An 18,180-nucleotide genomic window follows, 5' to 3' on the forward strand; every position below is an offset into this window, starting at 1 on the left:
ACTTATTCATTTCACTCTTTTACCATTAAGCTTGAATAAAATTCAGGGTTCATTCACTTAAATGATCTAAAGTACGTCTGTAAAAATCTTAATAACTTGGAAACTTAACGGCACACAGTCAGAACTTAACATACGTGTTAAAAGTTGGATTGAAAACCATTTATTTAACTAATAATCGTTTAATAATTGGTGTCAGATGTTTAATATTGACTGAAAAATCCTCAGAGAAGTCTGAAAAAGTCTGATTTAGACATGGAAAATGTGTGTGAACCCTGATTGCTCTCAAATTTCCAACTTAATGGTTTGGTCCAAGTGTGTGTCGAAGCCAGGACAAACAAAATAAGCCATTATTAAAGTCATTTACTAAATGTATTACATCATAATTGTACATTCATTCAGTGGGCATTGAACATTACAGGAAATATGACGTTCAGACACAAAATGCCAGATTTGTTTTTACTGTGAAGGCGAAGACTTAATGCAAATCAACACTTCTAAACATACATTCAAAGGAAACATTCAATGCTGTGATGGAGAATTACAAATCAACTCTTAGAGAAACATTTATTATTGAGAATAAACTCATGCTAACGTTAAGGCATCGATGCGTTTCAGCTGTTCGATCAGCGCATAAATAACCTCTGGGGTGATTTGATGAGAGGATTTTCATGGTGGATGCTCCAATTTCCATAAACTTGCATCCAGGGGCGTGCACAGACATTCCAGGGGCCGTTGCTTTATCCTGAAAGACGAGGTGCCCTCCTGGGGGGGGCAGGAGGAGTGGGACGTGACGTCTAAAGTTTAAATGTAAAGATACGATTGAGAAAAAACTCATGCGCCGTTAAGGCATCGATGCGTTCCAGCTGTTCGATCATCGCATAAATAACCTCTGGGGTGATTTGATGAGAGGATTTTCCTGGTGGATGCCCCAATTTCCATAAACTTGCATCCAGGGGCGTGCACAGACATTTCGAGGGACCGTTGCTCGGAGGGGGGGGGGGGTGCAGGAGGAATGAGGAATGTGACGTAACGCTTAAAGTTTAAATGTAAAGATACGATTGACAGGAGGTGGATATACACTAAACAAAGCAGCAACAGCGTAGTTAGTGAAGCCAGAGTTTATTAAGAGTGTTTTAAAGACTTACCTACTGGCCCCTGTACCAGCTCCTCTCATAGTAAAGTCCATTACAGTGGATTACCAAAGTCAATCCCAAAGGAAGGAGCCCATTGCTGCTTTATTCCACCAAAACACGTAAACGTTGTAGTTTGTAGCAGTGAAATAAGTTAATTATAAATGTAAAAGGTTTGGAAAAGTCCACACAGCATCGTTCCCTGCAGCATGGAAACATTATGCAAGATCACAGGGATGGGGGGACGTGTGTTGCCGGATGAAGCTACAGGCTACATAAAGCTTTAGCTCACAGTGGTTTACGTTAGTGTCCAAGCATTACCGAACCAAAATGGCTGATTTCAATCAGACAGGTGAATTCTATGGTTACGATGGGCGCCCATACCTGACTGAGGCAGAATACAGAGAGGAAGAGCTGCAGCAACAGGATGAAAGGGGTCGGGGGATGGGAGAACAGACATTTTTGTGCCCATCTGCACCGAAGAAGATTGTTTAGGAGGAGCTGATACAGGGGCCAGTAGGTAAGTCTTTAAAACACTCTTTAATAAACTCTGGCTTCACTAACTACGCTGATGCTGCTTCGGTTAATGTGTAGGGACTCTTCTCATGCTGCTGCAGAGGTTTGCTGTTATTTTCAGCAGAATTAGTGGTTAAAAAAGACCTTTGAATGCCTTCACCGTGCTGCCCCGAGCTAATCACTGTTAGCCACGTCTGCCTGTTAGCGACCTGCCGCGATTCTCCAATAACTTGAATTTGCTGATGATTTTAGAGAATTAGTCTTTACGGGTTAACGGGGTTAGTTGACGATAATTAGCTCTGATTTCAAACACTTAGACTTCTACAACGTAGTCCGAGTTGCCACAGATCACCCCGGCGTCTTCGTAATGGGCACAGTTGTGCGTCCCCACGCCGGCGTGTTTGCAGTCCAGCAGGCTGGACTCGGCCCCGTCACACTGAACATCGTCTAGAAGAATGGGCAGACCCTCCCCCTCCCCAAACTCTGAGTTCTTGGGGGCCTCCAGAGCGTACCTGAATCCCAGCTGCTGACAAACCACTGCAGCGTTCTTGGTGGTCCACAGGTCGTCACACACGGTGCCCCACTCCCCGTTAACATAAATCTCCACCCGTCCGCGGTCGCTGCGGCCTTGTTCATCCCCAACCAGCCTCACCGTCCCGTTCTGGAGCCTGGGGGTACCCTCCGTTCTGGATTTGCCCTTTCTGCCTCTGCCTTTGCCTTTGCGCCTCGGATGTCTGGGTGGTTTGGTGGTAGTTGTGGTCGGTAGAGGGGTGGTCGGGTCTGGTCTTCCTAGACGGTCAATGAGCTCTTGGAGCCAGTCGTAGGACTCTGTGGGTTGGGGCTCAGGCTCGATTCTGTTCGGTGGTTCCAAGCCGATTAACGCTAAAGGAGAATGATGAAAAAAGACAAATAAATATGTAAATAAACAATTTAATGTCACAAGTTGAATTAGTTTTGTAACCACAGACTGTATAAAATAGACGGGTAGCTGCTGTGATGTCATGCATTGGTTTATGGACTATCGTTTTTAAGTGTTTTAAGTCTTTAGTTTGGCGTTTTGTGTGTCGCAGCCTTGCTTTTTTTAAAACCGGACCATATTTGGACAAGAGGACAGAGCTGGGGAGGAGCACCAAGCAGCTTCAGGTATGCTCCGTTGCTGTTCAATGGTGCTGCGCTAAGCTAAATGCTAATGTGGGAAGCTGCTTAAGCAAGTCATCCAACTTAAGACAGCTGGTGGGGGGGGGGGGGGTATCTCCGGTCATTGGCACTGTTACCGTTTAACGCTAGTGCAAGCTAGCTAATGTAGGCTTAGCTAGAAAGGTGCAACCCGACACTGATCACGATGTTTGTAGGTGACGAAAAATGTCCCACTGTGCCTCCGTCCCGTGCCCCGTGCTTTAGGGTCCTTGTCCCCCCCTCCAGGCCCGTTTGTACTCACACTACCTGGGCCTCGGAGAATGCTTCTTGCTGCCTATACGTCATCACGCCGTAACACGTCACACGCATTGATGACGTCATGGCGATGCGTGGCTTTGTTTCCAGATCTTTCCGTAGACCTCAGAGTTTTTGTGCGTCTTGTCGACTGTTTTTGAATCTTTCCATCGACCAAATCTGCAGTAAACACTCCACCTCCGCATCACACCAACGTGAACCTTTCACCGCCATTGTTTGAAATGTCCGCGCATGGTCCCTCGCACAGGAAATTACCTCAGAACCGCCGTAGGCCTCGTGCTCGTACACGTGCGCACGCTCGTGCTCGTACACGTGCAAACGTGCTTTACTAAAGCCCACCTCTCCCAAACGGGCCATGGCTGGCAAGCGTGCCGCTCCTAGATGCGGTACGGTTGCACTCACACTGTTTAAACGAACTAGACTTTAGCCGTGAAACGTGCTTGGGCACGGTACGGAGGCACAGTGTGAGTGCGCCCTGAGAGAGTCTCAAAGTCCTGAGACTTAAACAACACCCAAAAGCAAGTTCACTTCTTGTTTGAATGGTCACAGTGACGTGGATGCACATTACTACACCTCTGTCCTGCTGCTAGCACGGCAACCTGTCGACCAGGTAGCCCCTCCCTAAAGCATACCGTGCTTTACGGTCTATTTCACTCTAAATGGGACCATAAGTTATACAATGAACATCATGCTGTATTGAAGAAGACCATAAGCTCATTAGGAAAATGTAAATAAGTAAGAATAATGTGAAAAATAGGCTCAATTTCTCATTGACTTGTATACAATCAGACTTCTATCTACCAGTGGAGTCGCCCCCCTGGCTACAACCATCTTTTTTACACAGTCTCCGTTGGTAACTTGTCAGTTGTGAGGTCAGAGTGTTTGGAAGTGGACTCACTTTCCTGAGGAACAAACTTGATGAGGTTACTTTTCACTCTGACAGGAAGAGGGTCATAGTGACATTGTCTCGGTGGAGCACGTCTGAAAAACAACAAAGAAACAGAATGAACCACTGCTGTACACGAGAGAGTACAGGATACAAGCTGGAGGACACATCAAAAACATAGCTTTTCTCAAAGTCCCAGTCTTTTAATGCGCGTTTAACCACAAACTCAAGTCACAAATTACAGTTACGTGAGTTTTAATGGCTGGGAAACAAATAAGGTGACACAACCGTCTCCTGCTGTGAGAGCCAAGAGCTGTCAGAGAGAGGAGATTTAGGATGGCGGGCCTTTCACACTGCTGCCAAAACGGCTTCATTTTCCTTCTTTACCCAAACAGAGAAGAAGAAGAAGACTTCCTCTATTTGTCCCGCAACGGGGAAATTCAATTTTTCACTCTATTTTTTCATTTTCACACACACAGGCCTGAAATACACACACACGCACAGACAGGACCTATATACATGCAACTAATGGAGATGGGCTGCCAGTGACCGGCGCCCCGAGCAGTTGGGGGTTCGATGCCCTGCTCAACAGCACCTTCGGCAGTGCCCAGGAGATGAACTGGCACCTCACCAGCCACCTGTCCACGCTCCATACAGGGACTTAAACCAGTGACCCTCCAGCTCCCAGCCAAGTCACCTATGGACTGAGCTACTGCCGCCCCAACACGGTGGATCGGACCAACCGGTCCTGCTCATATCAGACCAGGGACAAGATGGTTCAGTCCATTACTGCAGCAACTAGGGGGGTCCTGAGAGTGTCCAAGACAGAAACGGTTTCATCCAGTGGTCAACGTAACCTTTACTCCACAGAGAGGCAGCGTAACCTCCACATTCAGCAGAAGATATCCCACCAGCGCTGAGAAAGCACAGATCCAAGCTTACATCCAGGCCAAGTGCACATCCTTCAGGCTCACAGAGCAGAATGACACGCCTGTGTTTGTAATTATGAACAGATGTGTGTCTTACTTTAAGAAACAGTACTTTAACAGTGCATACGCTCTACGCAGTGAGCAGTCACTGTACAAACAACTCGGGTTTTTGTGTAATGATGGTGAAGTCAGGAACTACAGATGCAAAGTAACGGTTACGTTACTCTCTGTCTTGGACTGTCTCGTGACCCCCCTAGCAGTTGCAGTAATGGACTGAACCATCTTGTCCCTGGTCTGATATGAGCAGGACCGGTCGATCAGATCCACCGTGTTGAACTTACTGAGCCTTGTAAGAGGAACTCCTTCTCTCTTATCTCAATTTGGGATGAAATTTAGGGTTTTTGGTCTTACAATAGGAACTTAGCCGTTACAGAACCGTCCTGGAGTCCTGAGTCGGCATAAATGGGAAATGGACTGGACTTATGAAGCACCTTTCTAGTCTTCTGACGACTCAAGGCACTTTCACAGTGTCTGTCACATTCACACAGACGTTCACACATCTACAGACCATCTAATCTAACCATTCACACCACATTTACACACCCATGAGCAGCACGAGGAGCAATTCAGGGTTCAGTGTCTTGCCCAAGGACACTTTGACATGCAGACCAGGGGAGCTGGGGATCGAACCTCCAATCTCTCGAATGGAGGACGACCCACTCTCCCACTGAGTCACAGTCGCCCCTAAATCTTCTCCTCGATTCAAAATAACGTCTCAGTCAAAGGGTATATCAGGACTGCCTAAACAATAAATGTTAATCAAATTAATTCTTCATTATTTTAATAAAAAAAGAAATGCCAATCATTGCTTTTTAAATGAATTCAAATAAATACATTTACACTTTGTCCTGTGGCCATAATTCAGTAGAAAACGCTCCGAAAAGACGTTTTTTCTTTAACTTAAACTGTATTGTTTTTTTGTCCTTGATAGCACTTTAGCTAACCAGTGATATTACAGCTGCAGCACTTCATGAAAGCTCACACACAGCGTCCATAACACTCACCTTGAGGGGTCCACCACTTTATAAATGACTCCTGAAGGTGACGTAGCGCTCGGTATTCCCGTCGACATGAAGTACAGCTCGCCTGATGGAGAGATAAACGAAACCTTGCATCGAGAGGACATTACACAGCAAACTCCAGGTATATTTTGAGTCTGAGCGTGTGCACGTGTTCATGCATTACCAGCTTCATCCTCTGCAAAGGAGATGATGTACTGGTGGTAGTTGTTGACGAGCCCAGGGAAGGCACAGGTCATGCCCATCCCCATACAGATCTCATTGTATGTCCACTGTGCTGTGTTTCTGTCCTCCCGCAGACTCATCAAGCGCCTGGAAGAGGAGTCAAAGCTACAGTCTCTGATGGGCCGTGCACTCTTACTGTGTGATGGAGCGCTGTGGGAGCTTTTATGCTATACCAACAAGTATCGTCTACTACTTTGGTTTGTGTTTTTCTACATTTAAACTGTTTTTAAAGAGCCTCAGAGAACATGTTAATGCTCAATATCACTTTACAATCTGCACAGCATACACAGACATCTCAGCAAGAGCAACATAGAGGGATCCCTGTTATACTGTTCAATAGCACGGCATAACCAAAGAATAGCATCAAAGTAAAGACAGTCCATACGACAAACATATACATAGAATGTAAACAATGGAGGATGTTACGCAGCTTCCAGGTGTCTCCAAACAGAACCTCAGGGCGCCCTCCCACTGTTCCTGCGTCCCGTGCCCCGTGCTTTAGGGTCCTTGTCCCCCCCTCCAGGCCCGTTTGTACTCACACTACCTGGGCCTCGGAGAATGCTTCTTGCTGCCTATACGTCATCACGCCGTAACACGTCACACGCATTGATGACGTCATGGCGATGCGTGGCTTTGTTTCCAGATCTTTCCGTAGACCTCTGAGTTTTTGTGCGTCTTGTCGACTGTTTTTGAATCTTTTCATCGACCAAATCTGCAGTAAACACTCCACCTCCGCATCACACCAACGTGAACCTTTCACCGCCATTGTTTGAAATGTCCGCGCATGGCCCCTCCTTCTTTTTTCTACGTCCCAACAGGCGCACAGGAAATGACCTCAGAACCGCCGTAAGCCTCGTGCTCGTACACGTGTGCACGCTCGTGCTCGTACACGTGCAAACGTGCTTTACTAAAGCCCACCTCTCCCAAACGGGCCGTGGACGGCAAGCGTGCCGCTCCTAGATGTGGTACGGTTGCACTCACACTGGTCAAAGGAACTAGACTTTAGCCGTGAAACATGCTGGGGCACGGTACGGTTGGACAGTGGGAGTGGGCCCTAACTGTTTCTATACTTTGACCAAGTCTTATAAAGGCTATAACCCTTGTAGCGTTCTTCATTCTTTCTAAACTTCAAAGCACAGTAATTTTTCAGTTTGCTGCAGACATGGCCGACACGTCATGCTGCAGTGTCTGTGGTAACCCTGAACGATGTAGTTCAAGAGTGTAACACAAAACACTATTTTTCTGACTGTTTTTCTCATAAATCTACTTCTTATTCCTCGTCAATTTGCCGCTTTTAATCTCATAATTCTGCTACTTTTGTTCTCATAGATTTTCACATGTAATCTTACAAATCTGCTTCTTTTTTCCCAAAAATATTCAACTTTTTCTTCAAGTATTCACAAAAGTTTCAGACGTTGGAGTTATTTTGCCGTGGAAATGTAACATATTAGTCACCAGATTAAATCTTACCCACTCATGAAGTCCCCAAATATGTACATGCCGTTCATGTTGGGGTATTCGCAGCCTCGGTACACGTAGCCACCAGTCACCGACTTGCCCATCTTGTGAGGGTACGCGTAAATAGGGAGGACGTCATCTGTGAAAAAAACCCAAAATTATCATGTCGTAGTTTCTCCTTCATCTCTGTTAGACGTCTCTTTACAGTTACGCCACAAATAATGCAAGTTTTTATGAGCGATAATGGATTTAAAAGCAGAATATAAATGTTTTTTAAGAATAAATCAAACTGTAAAGTTCATGTAGTTACGCCAAAGGAGTGAAAGAAATCTGAATGCTGTCAAGGGTCAAATTAAATGTGACAGTTGAGAAAACAATACAGTTCCAACTAGAAAGGCCCATTAGAAGTGAGTGGTGACGCAGTTAAATAATGACAGTAAGGGCGCACTCACACTGTCCTTCCGCACCGCGCCAAAACAGGTTTTTCGGGTCAAGCCTAGTGCGTTTGACCAGTGTGAGTGCAACCGCTCCACGCATAACTGCGGCCAGCTGGCCGTCCACAGCCCGTCTGAGAGAGGTGGGCTTTTGTAGAGCGCGTTTGCACGTGTACGAGCACGAGCGTGCGCACGTGAAAGAGCACGAGGCCTACGGCGGCTCTGAGGTCATTTCCTGTGCGCCTGTTGGGACGTAGAAAAAAGAAGGAGGGACCATGCGCGGACATTTAAAACAATGGCGGTGAAAGGTTCACGTTGGTGTGATGCGGAGGTGGAGTGTTTACTGCAGATTTGGTCGATGAAAAGATTCAAAAACAGTCGACAAGACGCACAAAAACTCTGAGGTCTACGGAAAGATCTGGAAACAAAGCCACGCATCGCCATGACGTCATCAATGCGTGTGACGTGTTACGGCGTGATGACGTATAGGCAGCAAGAAGCATTCTCCGAGGCCCAGGTAGTGTGAGCCTGGAGGGGGGGACAAGGACCCTAAAGCACGGGGCAGAGGCTGATCAAATGGTACTTTCAAATGTTCTGAGTTGTAACGATGAGTTCATGTCCGATATTATGTGGCGGCACCAAAAGGTTGGTCGTTGGTCATTTCTACCATGGGCCAAGAGCCTGTAGTATTTCCTTCAAATACAACGTGCAACGTATTCTCATCAATGGGTTATGGGTTTGCTATTGCTACGAAAACGTATGCACAACAATTTGTATGATACGTCCTACAAAATGTGACGTTCTCCTGCTGCATGACTGTGAGGCAACAAAGGTAAAGGTCAAGTTTAGGCACCAACAGGATCAGGATTAGATTATTGGCTAAGATTAGAAAAAGGGTTGTGGTTTGGCTTCGTACGACTGGGACAGACATGACAAACTCCACAGTCTTGGCCCTTCATGACAACATAATTGCACACCACCGTTGTCTGCAGTTGGAGAAGGGTTACATGGATGTTTCCAAACCATTTGACCAACCAGAGCATTCCTACCTAGGGAGCTGTTGGCGCACAGCTTCTTATCGTAGCAGGAAAATCCCTCTTTGGCTCTCCAGCCGTAGTTTCGACCTTTCTCGATGATGTCGATCTCTTCGAACTTATTCTGGCCCACGTCCCCGCAGAAGATCCGTCCTTTGCCCTCCTTGGTCCGAAGTTCTCCCCGGTCCACAGAACACCTCCACATATTGCGGACACCGTAAGCATAAACCTCAGGTCGTGCCCCTTGCTCATGTACGAAGGGGTTATCTGAAGGAATTCGGTACAACGGGCCTTTCTCATTGTCATTCACATCAATGCGGAGGACTTTGCCCAACAGAGCTGACCTGGAGTAGATGGGGAACATTGGAAAATGACATTTCATCTCAAATGCACATCACACTTCAGAAATCCAAACTATCCTCATATGTCATGACGAAACATGCACCCAATATTCTTTCCTACATCTGCTGTTAATTCAGATTATTTAAGGGGAGTCTATTTCCAGAAACCTCTGCGGATGTCTTACTTGTTCTGGGCGTTCCCATGTTGCCCAAATGGGTCTCCTGCCATTCCACCATCCCCTGTGAAAATGTACAAGTAGCCATCGTCTGCGAATAGAAGTTGCCCTCCATTGTGGTTGGATGCTGGTTCATCGATCTCGAGAATGACCCTGGAAGGAAAGTGGAGATGACAGATCAGACAAGAAAAGGCCCCGGTTTAGGACCACTGTTGTTTGCTACCTTGGACCGGTCCATACTTACCGCTCAGAGGTATGATCCACCACGTTCATGTCGTTGGCCGACACTCGGAACTCACTGATCCGGATCCTCTCATCAAACCCCACCTCCACTGAGTAATACACATACAGCTTTCCGTTGTACTTGTACCTAGGGTCAAAGGTCAGTCCCAGGAAGCCTCTCTCGTCGCCTTCCCATGACGACGTTAACACCGCTTTGGTAATGTTTAAAAATGGTATCTCCAATTTGGACCGGTCAGGAAGGTATGTCCACACCAAGCCCACCTGTTCCGCCACAAAGAAGCGGTGTGTGCCGTCGTTGGCGTGCACCATGGCTAGCGGGTTCCGTAGCCCGTTCGCGACTTCTTCCAGGCACAGCTGAAGACAGCCCTCCGAGTTCGACTGAACCCGGCCCAGGTTCTGGGTGAGCTTCTGGTTGCTGAGCAGGTGCGGGTAGCAGTAGTCCACATCATCAAGCTCCAAGTACCGGCAGAGATGTGTCTGGTCGTCTTTGACTTTGGCTATGTGTGGGTCGTCAGACAGGAAAGGGAGGGTGGAGCTGCACTTCTTCCAAAACTGGGAGCAGTAGTCGGGACAGAGGCCAGGGATGGTCCTGATTGGGGTGCTCGGGACCTCAGCATCAAAGAGGTGAGCTGCATATGGAGAGCATTCCTGGACACATAAAGAAGAGAGGTGAGGAGGTGAAGGAGACAGAGCAGAAGTTTAGTGTGTAGAGAGCAGGGCTGCACCCTCTTAGTCGATTACGACCGACTAGCTGGTTGTTTATGGTCTCAGTCGACTTAGGGCGCACTCCCACTGTCCATCTGTACCGTGCCCCAGCACGCTTCACGGCTAAAGTCTAGTTCCTTTGACCAGTGTGAGTGCAACCAGCCACGGCCCGTTTGGGAGAGGTGGGCTTTAGTAAAGCACGTTTGCACGTGTACGAGCACGAGGCCTACGGCGGTTCTGAGGTCATTTCCTGTGCGCCTGTTGGGACGTAGAAAAAAGAAGGAGGGACCATGCGCGGACATTTCAAACAATGGCGGTGAAAGGTTCACGTTGGTGTGATGCGGAGGTGGAGTGTTTACTGCAGATTTGGTCGATGAAAAGATTCAAAAACAGTCGACAAGACGCACAAAAACTCTGAGGTCTACGGAAAGATTTGTGCCCTAAGGGGGCCCAGGTCTGTTGGCACTCACATTACTTGAAATGATCCAAGCCTCTGCTGGACTGCTTGTTGCTTATACGTCGTCAACCTTCAGAGATTTATTTTTATCTGACTGTTTTCAAACATTTTATCTGACCAAACCTGCAGTAAACCCTTCACCACCGCATCAGACCAGCACGAATTGTTCGTCACAGGGAACAGACGTAGTGTATATAAATAGACATCAGGACCGCCGTCAATGCTCGCGCTCGTACATGTGCAAACGTGCTTTACTAAAGCCCACCTCTCCCAAACGGGCCGTGGACGGCAAGCGTACCACTCCTAGGCGCGTTACGGTTGCTCACACTGGTCAAAGGAACCAGACTTTAGCTGTGAAACGTCCTGGGGCACGGTACGGATGGACGGTGTGAGTGCACCCTTACAAAAGCCCACCTCTATCAACCAGGAAAACAGTGCACATACAGTATAATGCGTCCTCGCCACTCTTTAGCACGTACTTTAATGAGCGTTCTTGCTTCCAGGGGGCACTTTAGCACCACCCCCCCCCCCTCCCTGTATGCCAGTGTGAGTATGTAATAAGTTGCAGCCCGAGTTGCTCACTCAACATCTCAGAGGTGTCAAAGCTCTTAACCCTTCTCTGCCTTTGCATCTCACACTTTTCAGTGAATCTGAGAGAATGACCTTAATTCCCCCTCCAGCTCATCAGTGAACTCCATGACCAGAGGCAGCCTGCATGCTTTATAGAAAGATAATTAGGCTATTATTATTATTATTGCTATTTAAAAGTGACTGTAAGATCACACCATTCAAGTTGTTAGTATTCATAAAGTGTTTGGCACGCGCCTCCTCCTCGCCCTCTCGTGTGTTTTGGCTGGTGTCAGCCCGCGGGCGCGTGATGGAGACGGTTTTTGGATGGTGCCAAGCGACCTTTGTCCGCGCGTGCCTACCTGACAGAGCAGCTCCAGGACGGACCCGGCGCAGTTGACGTATCCGTAATAATCAAAGTGATCCATGACCCTGTAGTACTTCGTCATCAGCTCCTGGTCCTTCTCATAATCACAGCAGCCGAACTCTTTGTACATTACGCAGAACTCGAGCTCCCGGAGCGGCCGGAAGGGCGGCTTAAAGTCCAAACACTGCGGGTGCGACATCACAGGTGCGACACACAATGCCCCAAAAAACACAAAGACCATCGGCGAGACCCACGGTCGACCCGGGGCCGCGCCGTACGAACACCGCTGCATTATGGCGTCCGTGCGTCCGGGACCATGGAGGAGACAGCTGTGCAGGAGCGACTTCCTGTGTGCACTTTGCTCTCACTCCAATCATCCGCGTAATGACGTGGGGGGAACCGCGGTGTCACCCCGGCCGTCTGCGGTCCGGAGCCACACAGCCCTGGTGCCCGCGCTGTCCCAGTGCGTGTGCACCCCGGGGGAGGACGGGGGCTGTTCAGGGGCTGCAGAGGGAGGGGAGCCGGGCTGCTCTGCGTGCAGCTGCGGACGCACCAATGACAGGAGGATAACAGCAATGGACATCAACTATAACAGTAACCAGCAGACACTCCTGTGATCACAGTGTCTGATGCCATTTATGCTTTTTCACTGACTCTTCTGATTTTCAATCAGAGCGCGCAGTGCATTGTGGGACTGTGGGTTCTTCTGTTGTTGTAGTTTCTTTGCAGAGTTCTTTTGCAACATGTTGAGTAATCATGTGTGTGACTCCTGCTGCCCAGGAGAGGGCGCCCTTACCCCGGCTCAGTCCTCTGACTCCTGGATACACATCCTCTCCATAAGAATGAGGAGAAGAATAAGAATATAGATCATATTCTTTTATTATTTATTTATTTAAATCTTCCAATGTCTTTATTTCATTTTTGCAGACAGGCAAAAAAAGTGCAACAGATGCAAACTGCGTCTGAGCGTCTGCTTTAAAGTGAGAAAGATAAAACACCAAACATGAATCCCACCCCCCACCACCCCTCCCAACAGCCCATGTCAGACACAGTCACAGTGAATAACTAGGTCATTAAATAACATATGACAGAAGCAGATAATTAAGGTACAATGAGACAAAATAGAGTAAAAACTCTCCTTCCAAGTATTAGGAAGTGTCCTCAGCGAAAACATGTGCTAAAGTGTCCTCTAGGAGCCAAAACATGTGCTAAAGTGTCCTCCAGGAGCCAGAACATGTGCTAAAGTGTCCTCTAGGAGCCAAAACATGTGCTAAAGTGTCCTCTAGGAGCCAAAACGTGTGCTAAAGTGTCCTCTAGGAGCCAGAACATGTGCTAAAGTGTCCTCTAGGAGCCAAAACATGTGCTAAAGTGTCCTCTAGGAGCCAAAACGTGTGCTAAAGTGTCCTCTAGGAGCATAAACGTGTGCTAAAGTGTCCTCTAGGAACCAAAACGTGTGCTAAAGTGTCCTCTAGGAGCATAAACATGTGCTAAAGTGCCCTCTAGGAGCCAGAACGTGTGCTTAAGTGCCCTCTTCAGTGGCGAGCATGCGCTATTTGTGCCCTTTTTTTCCTTTTTCGCCCCTGCCCTTCCTACTGTGGCACAGTAACAGCGTGTCTGGGGTTGGAGGACCGTGCGGGTCCGCTGCCTGCAGGGGGCGCTCTGCAGATGCCTCCACCCACCGGCTCGGGCTCCGGCTCCGGTCTCATCCAGTCTCCGGGATGAACTTCCGACGTCGGTGTTAGAGAAAGTGAGACTAACGGGTGTTTGGGTCGTTGCCCCGCGGGAGGATCACACGCAGCGCAGCCTGACGCGGACAGGCGGGTCTGTGTGTACTCTGTCATGGATCAGGTCTCCGTAGCTCTCTGCGTCTCAGGGTAACATCAGAACCATGGACGGGCCAGGAGGGAGCCAGCTGTCCGACGAGGAGCTGCTGATGCTGGGGAAAGAGGATCTGCTCCGGAGGCTGAGGCGGCTGGAGACCCGCAACATGGACGTGATGCTGGAGCACGGGAACATGATGAAAGACGTGAACCGGAGCCTGCAGGTCCACCTCCGCGAGATCCGGAGCCTGAAAGAGGTCAACCAGAAACTGCAGGACGACAACCGGGAGCTGCGGGATCTGTGCTGCTTCCTGGACGATGACCGGCAGAAGGGCAAGAAGCTGTCCCGGGAGTGGCAGCAGTTCGGCCGCTACACGGCCAGCGTCCTGTGGAGGGACGTGGGGCTGTACCAGCAGAAGCTGACGGAGCTGGAGAGCAGCCAGGAGGCGCTGAGGACGGAGAACGTGGAGCTGAAGGAGCTCGTCCTCATGCTCGAGGAGGACCGCAGCGGGGCCGGCTCCCGGAGCTCCATCGACAGCCAGTCCAGCCTGAGCCGGGACCTCGGGGACGGGAGCAGCGCATCCAGCACCGGGAGCGCAGCCAGTCCGGACCACAAGGTGTCAGAGGGGGGGATCATCCAGAGAGGAGACGGGCTCAGGGGTGAGTGACCCGGGTTCACTGTCAGGTTCCCAGGTTCGATACCAAATGTGGGTCAACACTGAACAAAGTGCAACAGAAGCAAACTTTTGTTTCCTGACTAAGGGAAATTAGGGAAAAGTTTCCAAAAAGACCCAAATAAACTCTCTGCATTCAACTATTCATTATTTTTCAAGATTCAAGATTGAAGAATCTTTATTTATCCCTAAAAATGTATCCGGAAATGATTGTGCAACAGTTTCAATACAAAGATGTGAAAGGATCAGAGTAACAATAAGCATAAAAACATCAATCAAATCAAAATAAAGCTTAAAACAATGAACTAAATGTGACAGAGTGCAACAGACACTGTGATTAAACGCAGGTTTATACAATATACAACAATACACAGCGTGCAGTTTAGCAGCAGATTGAGACAAAATAAGTACAAAGTAAATAAGTGAGAAGTGATTTTCTCACATGAATATGGAAAAAAAATAAGATTTCACCATAGAAATACTGAGTAACTTAAATCAAGACAAACAAAATTGTATTAAAGTTGTTTTAAGTGTTTGTTCACAGAGCAAACGGGTCATAATCGAATTAACTATGTGCTAATTTTCATAAACACCAAAACAGATAGGGGCGACTGTGGCTCAGAGGAAGAGTGGGTTGTCCTCCAGTCGAGAGATTGGCGGTTCAATCCCCACCGCCCCCGGTCCACATGTCGAAGGGTGGACACTGAACCCTGAATTACTCCTCGTGCTGCGCATGGGTGTGTAAATGTGGTGTAAATGGTTAGATTAGATGGTCTGTATATGTCCACTGCCATCAGTGTGAATGTCTGTGTGAACGGGTGAATGTGACAAGTGTGAAAGCGCCCTGAGTAGTCAGAAGACTAGAAAGGTGCTTTATAAGAACAAGTCCATTTACCATCAAAACATCAGGTATAAACAGATGAAAATGGTTGAATCTTGACTGTACGGCCGTCTCCATCCTTCTTTGGTACATGAGGACATCTGAATATCTGGTGTGAGCATAACTCGTAGAGTCAAATGCAGCACGGACGTGTAAACATAACCTGCACATCTAGTTTGGTGATGAAGCTACGTTTCTAAATAGGAGGAAGAACATCTGTAAACAGTGTGAGAGTCATAACGACAGGAGTCTGGGCTCTTTCTGATCTTGTCACAGAGATTTATTATTATTTATTTTATTTATGTGGAATAAAAAAGTCAGTTTGGACCCTTGTTCCAAACGAAGCCTTGTGTGTGGGAACAGAGACGACCTGTGCCTTTATAATACGTCATATTTACTGTGTCAAAGCTTTGTTTCTCTCAGGGAGCACTCACACTGTGCCTGCGTACCGTGTGTTCACGGCTAAAGTCTGGTTCCTTTGACCAGTGTGAGTGCAACTGTACCGCGTCTAGGAGCGGCCCGCTTGCCGTCCACGGCCCGTTTGGGAGAGGTGGGCTTTATTTCCTGTTCGCCTGTTGGGACGTAGAAAAAAGAAGGAGGGACCATGCGCGGACATTTCAAACAATGGCGGTGAAAGGTTCACGTTGGTGTGATGCGGAGGTGGAGTGTTTACTGCAGATTTGGTCGATGAAAAGATTCAAAAACAGTCGACAAGACGCACAAAAACTCCGAGGTCTACGGAAAGATCTGGAAACAAAGCCACGCATCGCCATGACGTCATCAATGCGTGTGACGTGTTACGGCGTGATGACGTATAGGCAGCAAGAAGCATTCTCCGAGGCCCAGGTAGTGTGAGTACAAACGGGCCTGGAGGGGGGGACAAGGACCCTAAAGCACGGGGCACGGGACGGACGCTCCACTCTCATTCCACTGTCGTCACGGGAAAAGAGACCTTGTGTTTCATAAGTGAATAGTAAAAGTGCAGGGGACTACGGCAAACTTCTATCTGCTCCTCAGGATGATGTACAGAAGCAGCTCTCCTTGAACAATCCAACCACGATCGTCTCAAGGCCTCGTCGTGATAAATGGATCCCTGCGTTTTTCAGTAGCAGTTCAAACCTGTGATCAGAGCAGCTGCTGGACGTGTTTCCAACTGTTCCCTCACTGTAAGAAAAGCCTGACCCCCAGATAAACCTCCAGGAGCCCAACTGGGAATATTTATAGGCCGTGACTAAAGGCCGGACTCCTCTGAGCCTCCCTGTGGGGCGCCCCCGTCTCCACCTTCACATGAGAGTGGAGTCAGGAGGAGAAGAGTTTGGGTATCTGGCACTTTACGTCACGCATAGCTGCCATTCCTTTCAGGGTCGCTGTGAGTGTTTCTAATGCTGCAGGGATCTGTTCAGAACGTGTGTTTCAGATCTAAGAGGTTTAGACTTTACCCAAGGTTGGGAATGCAGAATATCTGGCGCCCGTTCGATGCTTCATATTTGGTACTGTACGTATATCTCAACAGCTACGGTTGGATTCCCTGAATGTTTGCGATCACCTGACTTTTCCTCGGGCTACACGGTGGTGTGGTGGTTAGCACTGTCGCCTCACAGCGAGAAGGTGTCTGGGTCAAGGCCCTTCTGTGTGGAGTTTGCATGTTCTCCCCGTGTCTGCGTGGGTTTTCTCCGGGTTCTCCGGTTTCCTCCCACAGTCCAAAGACGTGCAGGTGTTGGGTTCATTGATGACTCTAAATCACCCGTAGGTGTGAATGGTTGTCTGTCTCTGTTCGTCTCTATGTGTCCTGTGATAGACTGGCGTCCTGTCCAGGGCGGTCCACCTCCGCATCACACCAACGTGAACCTTTCACCGCCATTGTTTTAAATGTCCGCGCATGGTCCCTCCTTCTTTTTTCTACGTCCCAACAGGCGCACAGGAAATGACCTCAGAACCGCCGTAGGCCTCGTGCTCGTACACGTGCGCACGCTCGTGCTCGTAGACGTGCAAACGTGCTTTACTAAAGCCCACCTCTCTCAGAGTGCGTGGAGCGGTTGCACTCACACTGGTCAAACGCACTAGGCTTGACCCGAAAAAACGGTTTTGGCGCGGTGCGGAAGGACAGTGTGAGTGCGCCCTTAGTCACGAAACAACAACAGGGTGTTTTTATCCACCCAAGAAGATCGAGTGCAAGATCCATTACTGTAGTTTCACTCTACAGGATTTTATTACATCACCTTTTTCACCTGTTGAGAGTTTGCAGGTCTGAACACAGGTGGAGCTCTATCTTTAGCCTTTAAACTCTCCCGTGTGGGGGCACCGCCGCCGTGTTTCGGCTTCATCTGACGGATTTACGAAGCTTGGATCCACCAATTAAACCCAAGCGTCGCTCCCGCTCGAGAATGAGTTCACTGTTGCTGTAAAAACTGAGCCCTGATCTCCAAACGTAGGATCCCAGGGATAAAGCTGCCTCGTCAGGAATTCCCACATTCCAGCCCGCATAACGGCCCCAAAGCACTGTGGGAAAAAAGGTGCGTGGAGGGAAATAATAACAGTGCATTGTGTTGTCTGACTCAGTGGAGCAGCCCCGGTCACCTGCTGGGTTGGTGGTTCAGCCTTATGGGTCATTCCCAAAGCAGCTGTACTGAGTAAACGTAGATACGCAACAAATAGATCTACTTCTCTAGTTGAATTCAGGCTTTCCGTCTGGATTTTAGTCTCAGTAGAGGCTGAAGTGCGTGCAACAGTTCAGCAGGCTTCAAAAACGTCATTGTATGAAACTCGAGCTATGTGATTGGTCTGTCTGGAGAGTGTGTGTTTGTGTG

General features: G+C 48.4%; 2 protein-coding genes across 2 annotated transcripts in view; one reads left to right on the forward strand and one right to left on the reverse strand.

The window, feature by feature from the left end:
- Window positions 1-493: 493 nt before the first annotated feature.
- LOC310955169 (HHIP-like protein 1) lies at window positions 494-12,376 on the reverse strand (the record flags this gene model as incomplete). Its single annotated transcript, XM_083924936.1, is given in 10 exon segments — window positions 494-2,528; window positions 3,997-4,079; window positions 5,978-6,059; window positions 6,159-6,304; window positions 7,688-7,814; window positions 9,159-9,487; window positions 9,670-9,813; window positions 9,905-10,551; window positions 11,995-12,316; window positions 12,318-12,376. Coding segments are annotated over 10 exon segments (2,508 nt in total). The 3' UTR covers window positions 494-1,959.
- A 1,451-nt stretch (window positions 12,377-13,827) lies between these two features.
- LOC310954835 (coiled-coil domain-containing protein 85C-A-like) overlaps window positions 13,828-18,180 on the forward strand; it is an 11,490-nt gene continuing 7,137 nt past the window's right edge. Inside the window, exon 1 of the mRNA XM_083924522.1 lies at window positions 13,828-14,479. Coding sequence (XP_083780648.1) covers window positions 13,888-14,479 — 592 coding nt within the window. The 5' untranslated portion in view covers window positions 13,828-13,887. The remainder of the gene's footprint in view (window positions 14,480-18,180) is intronic.

Source organism: Echiichthys vipera, assembly GCF_963691815.1.
Source record: "Echiichthys vipera genome assembly, chromosome: 12".
NCBI classification, from domain to species: domain Eukaryota; kingdom Metazoa; phylum Chordata; class Actinopteri; order Perciformes; family Trachinidae; genus Echiichthys; species Echiichthys vipera.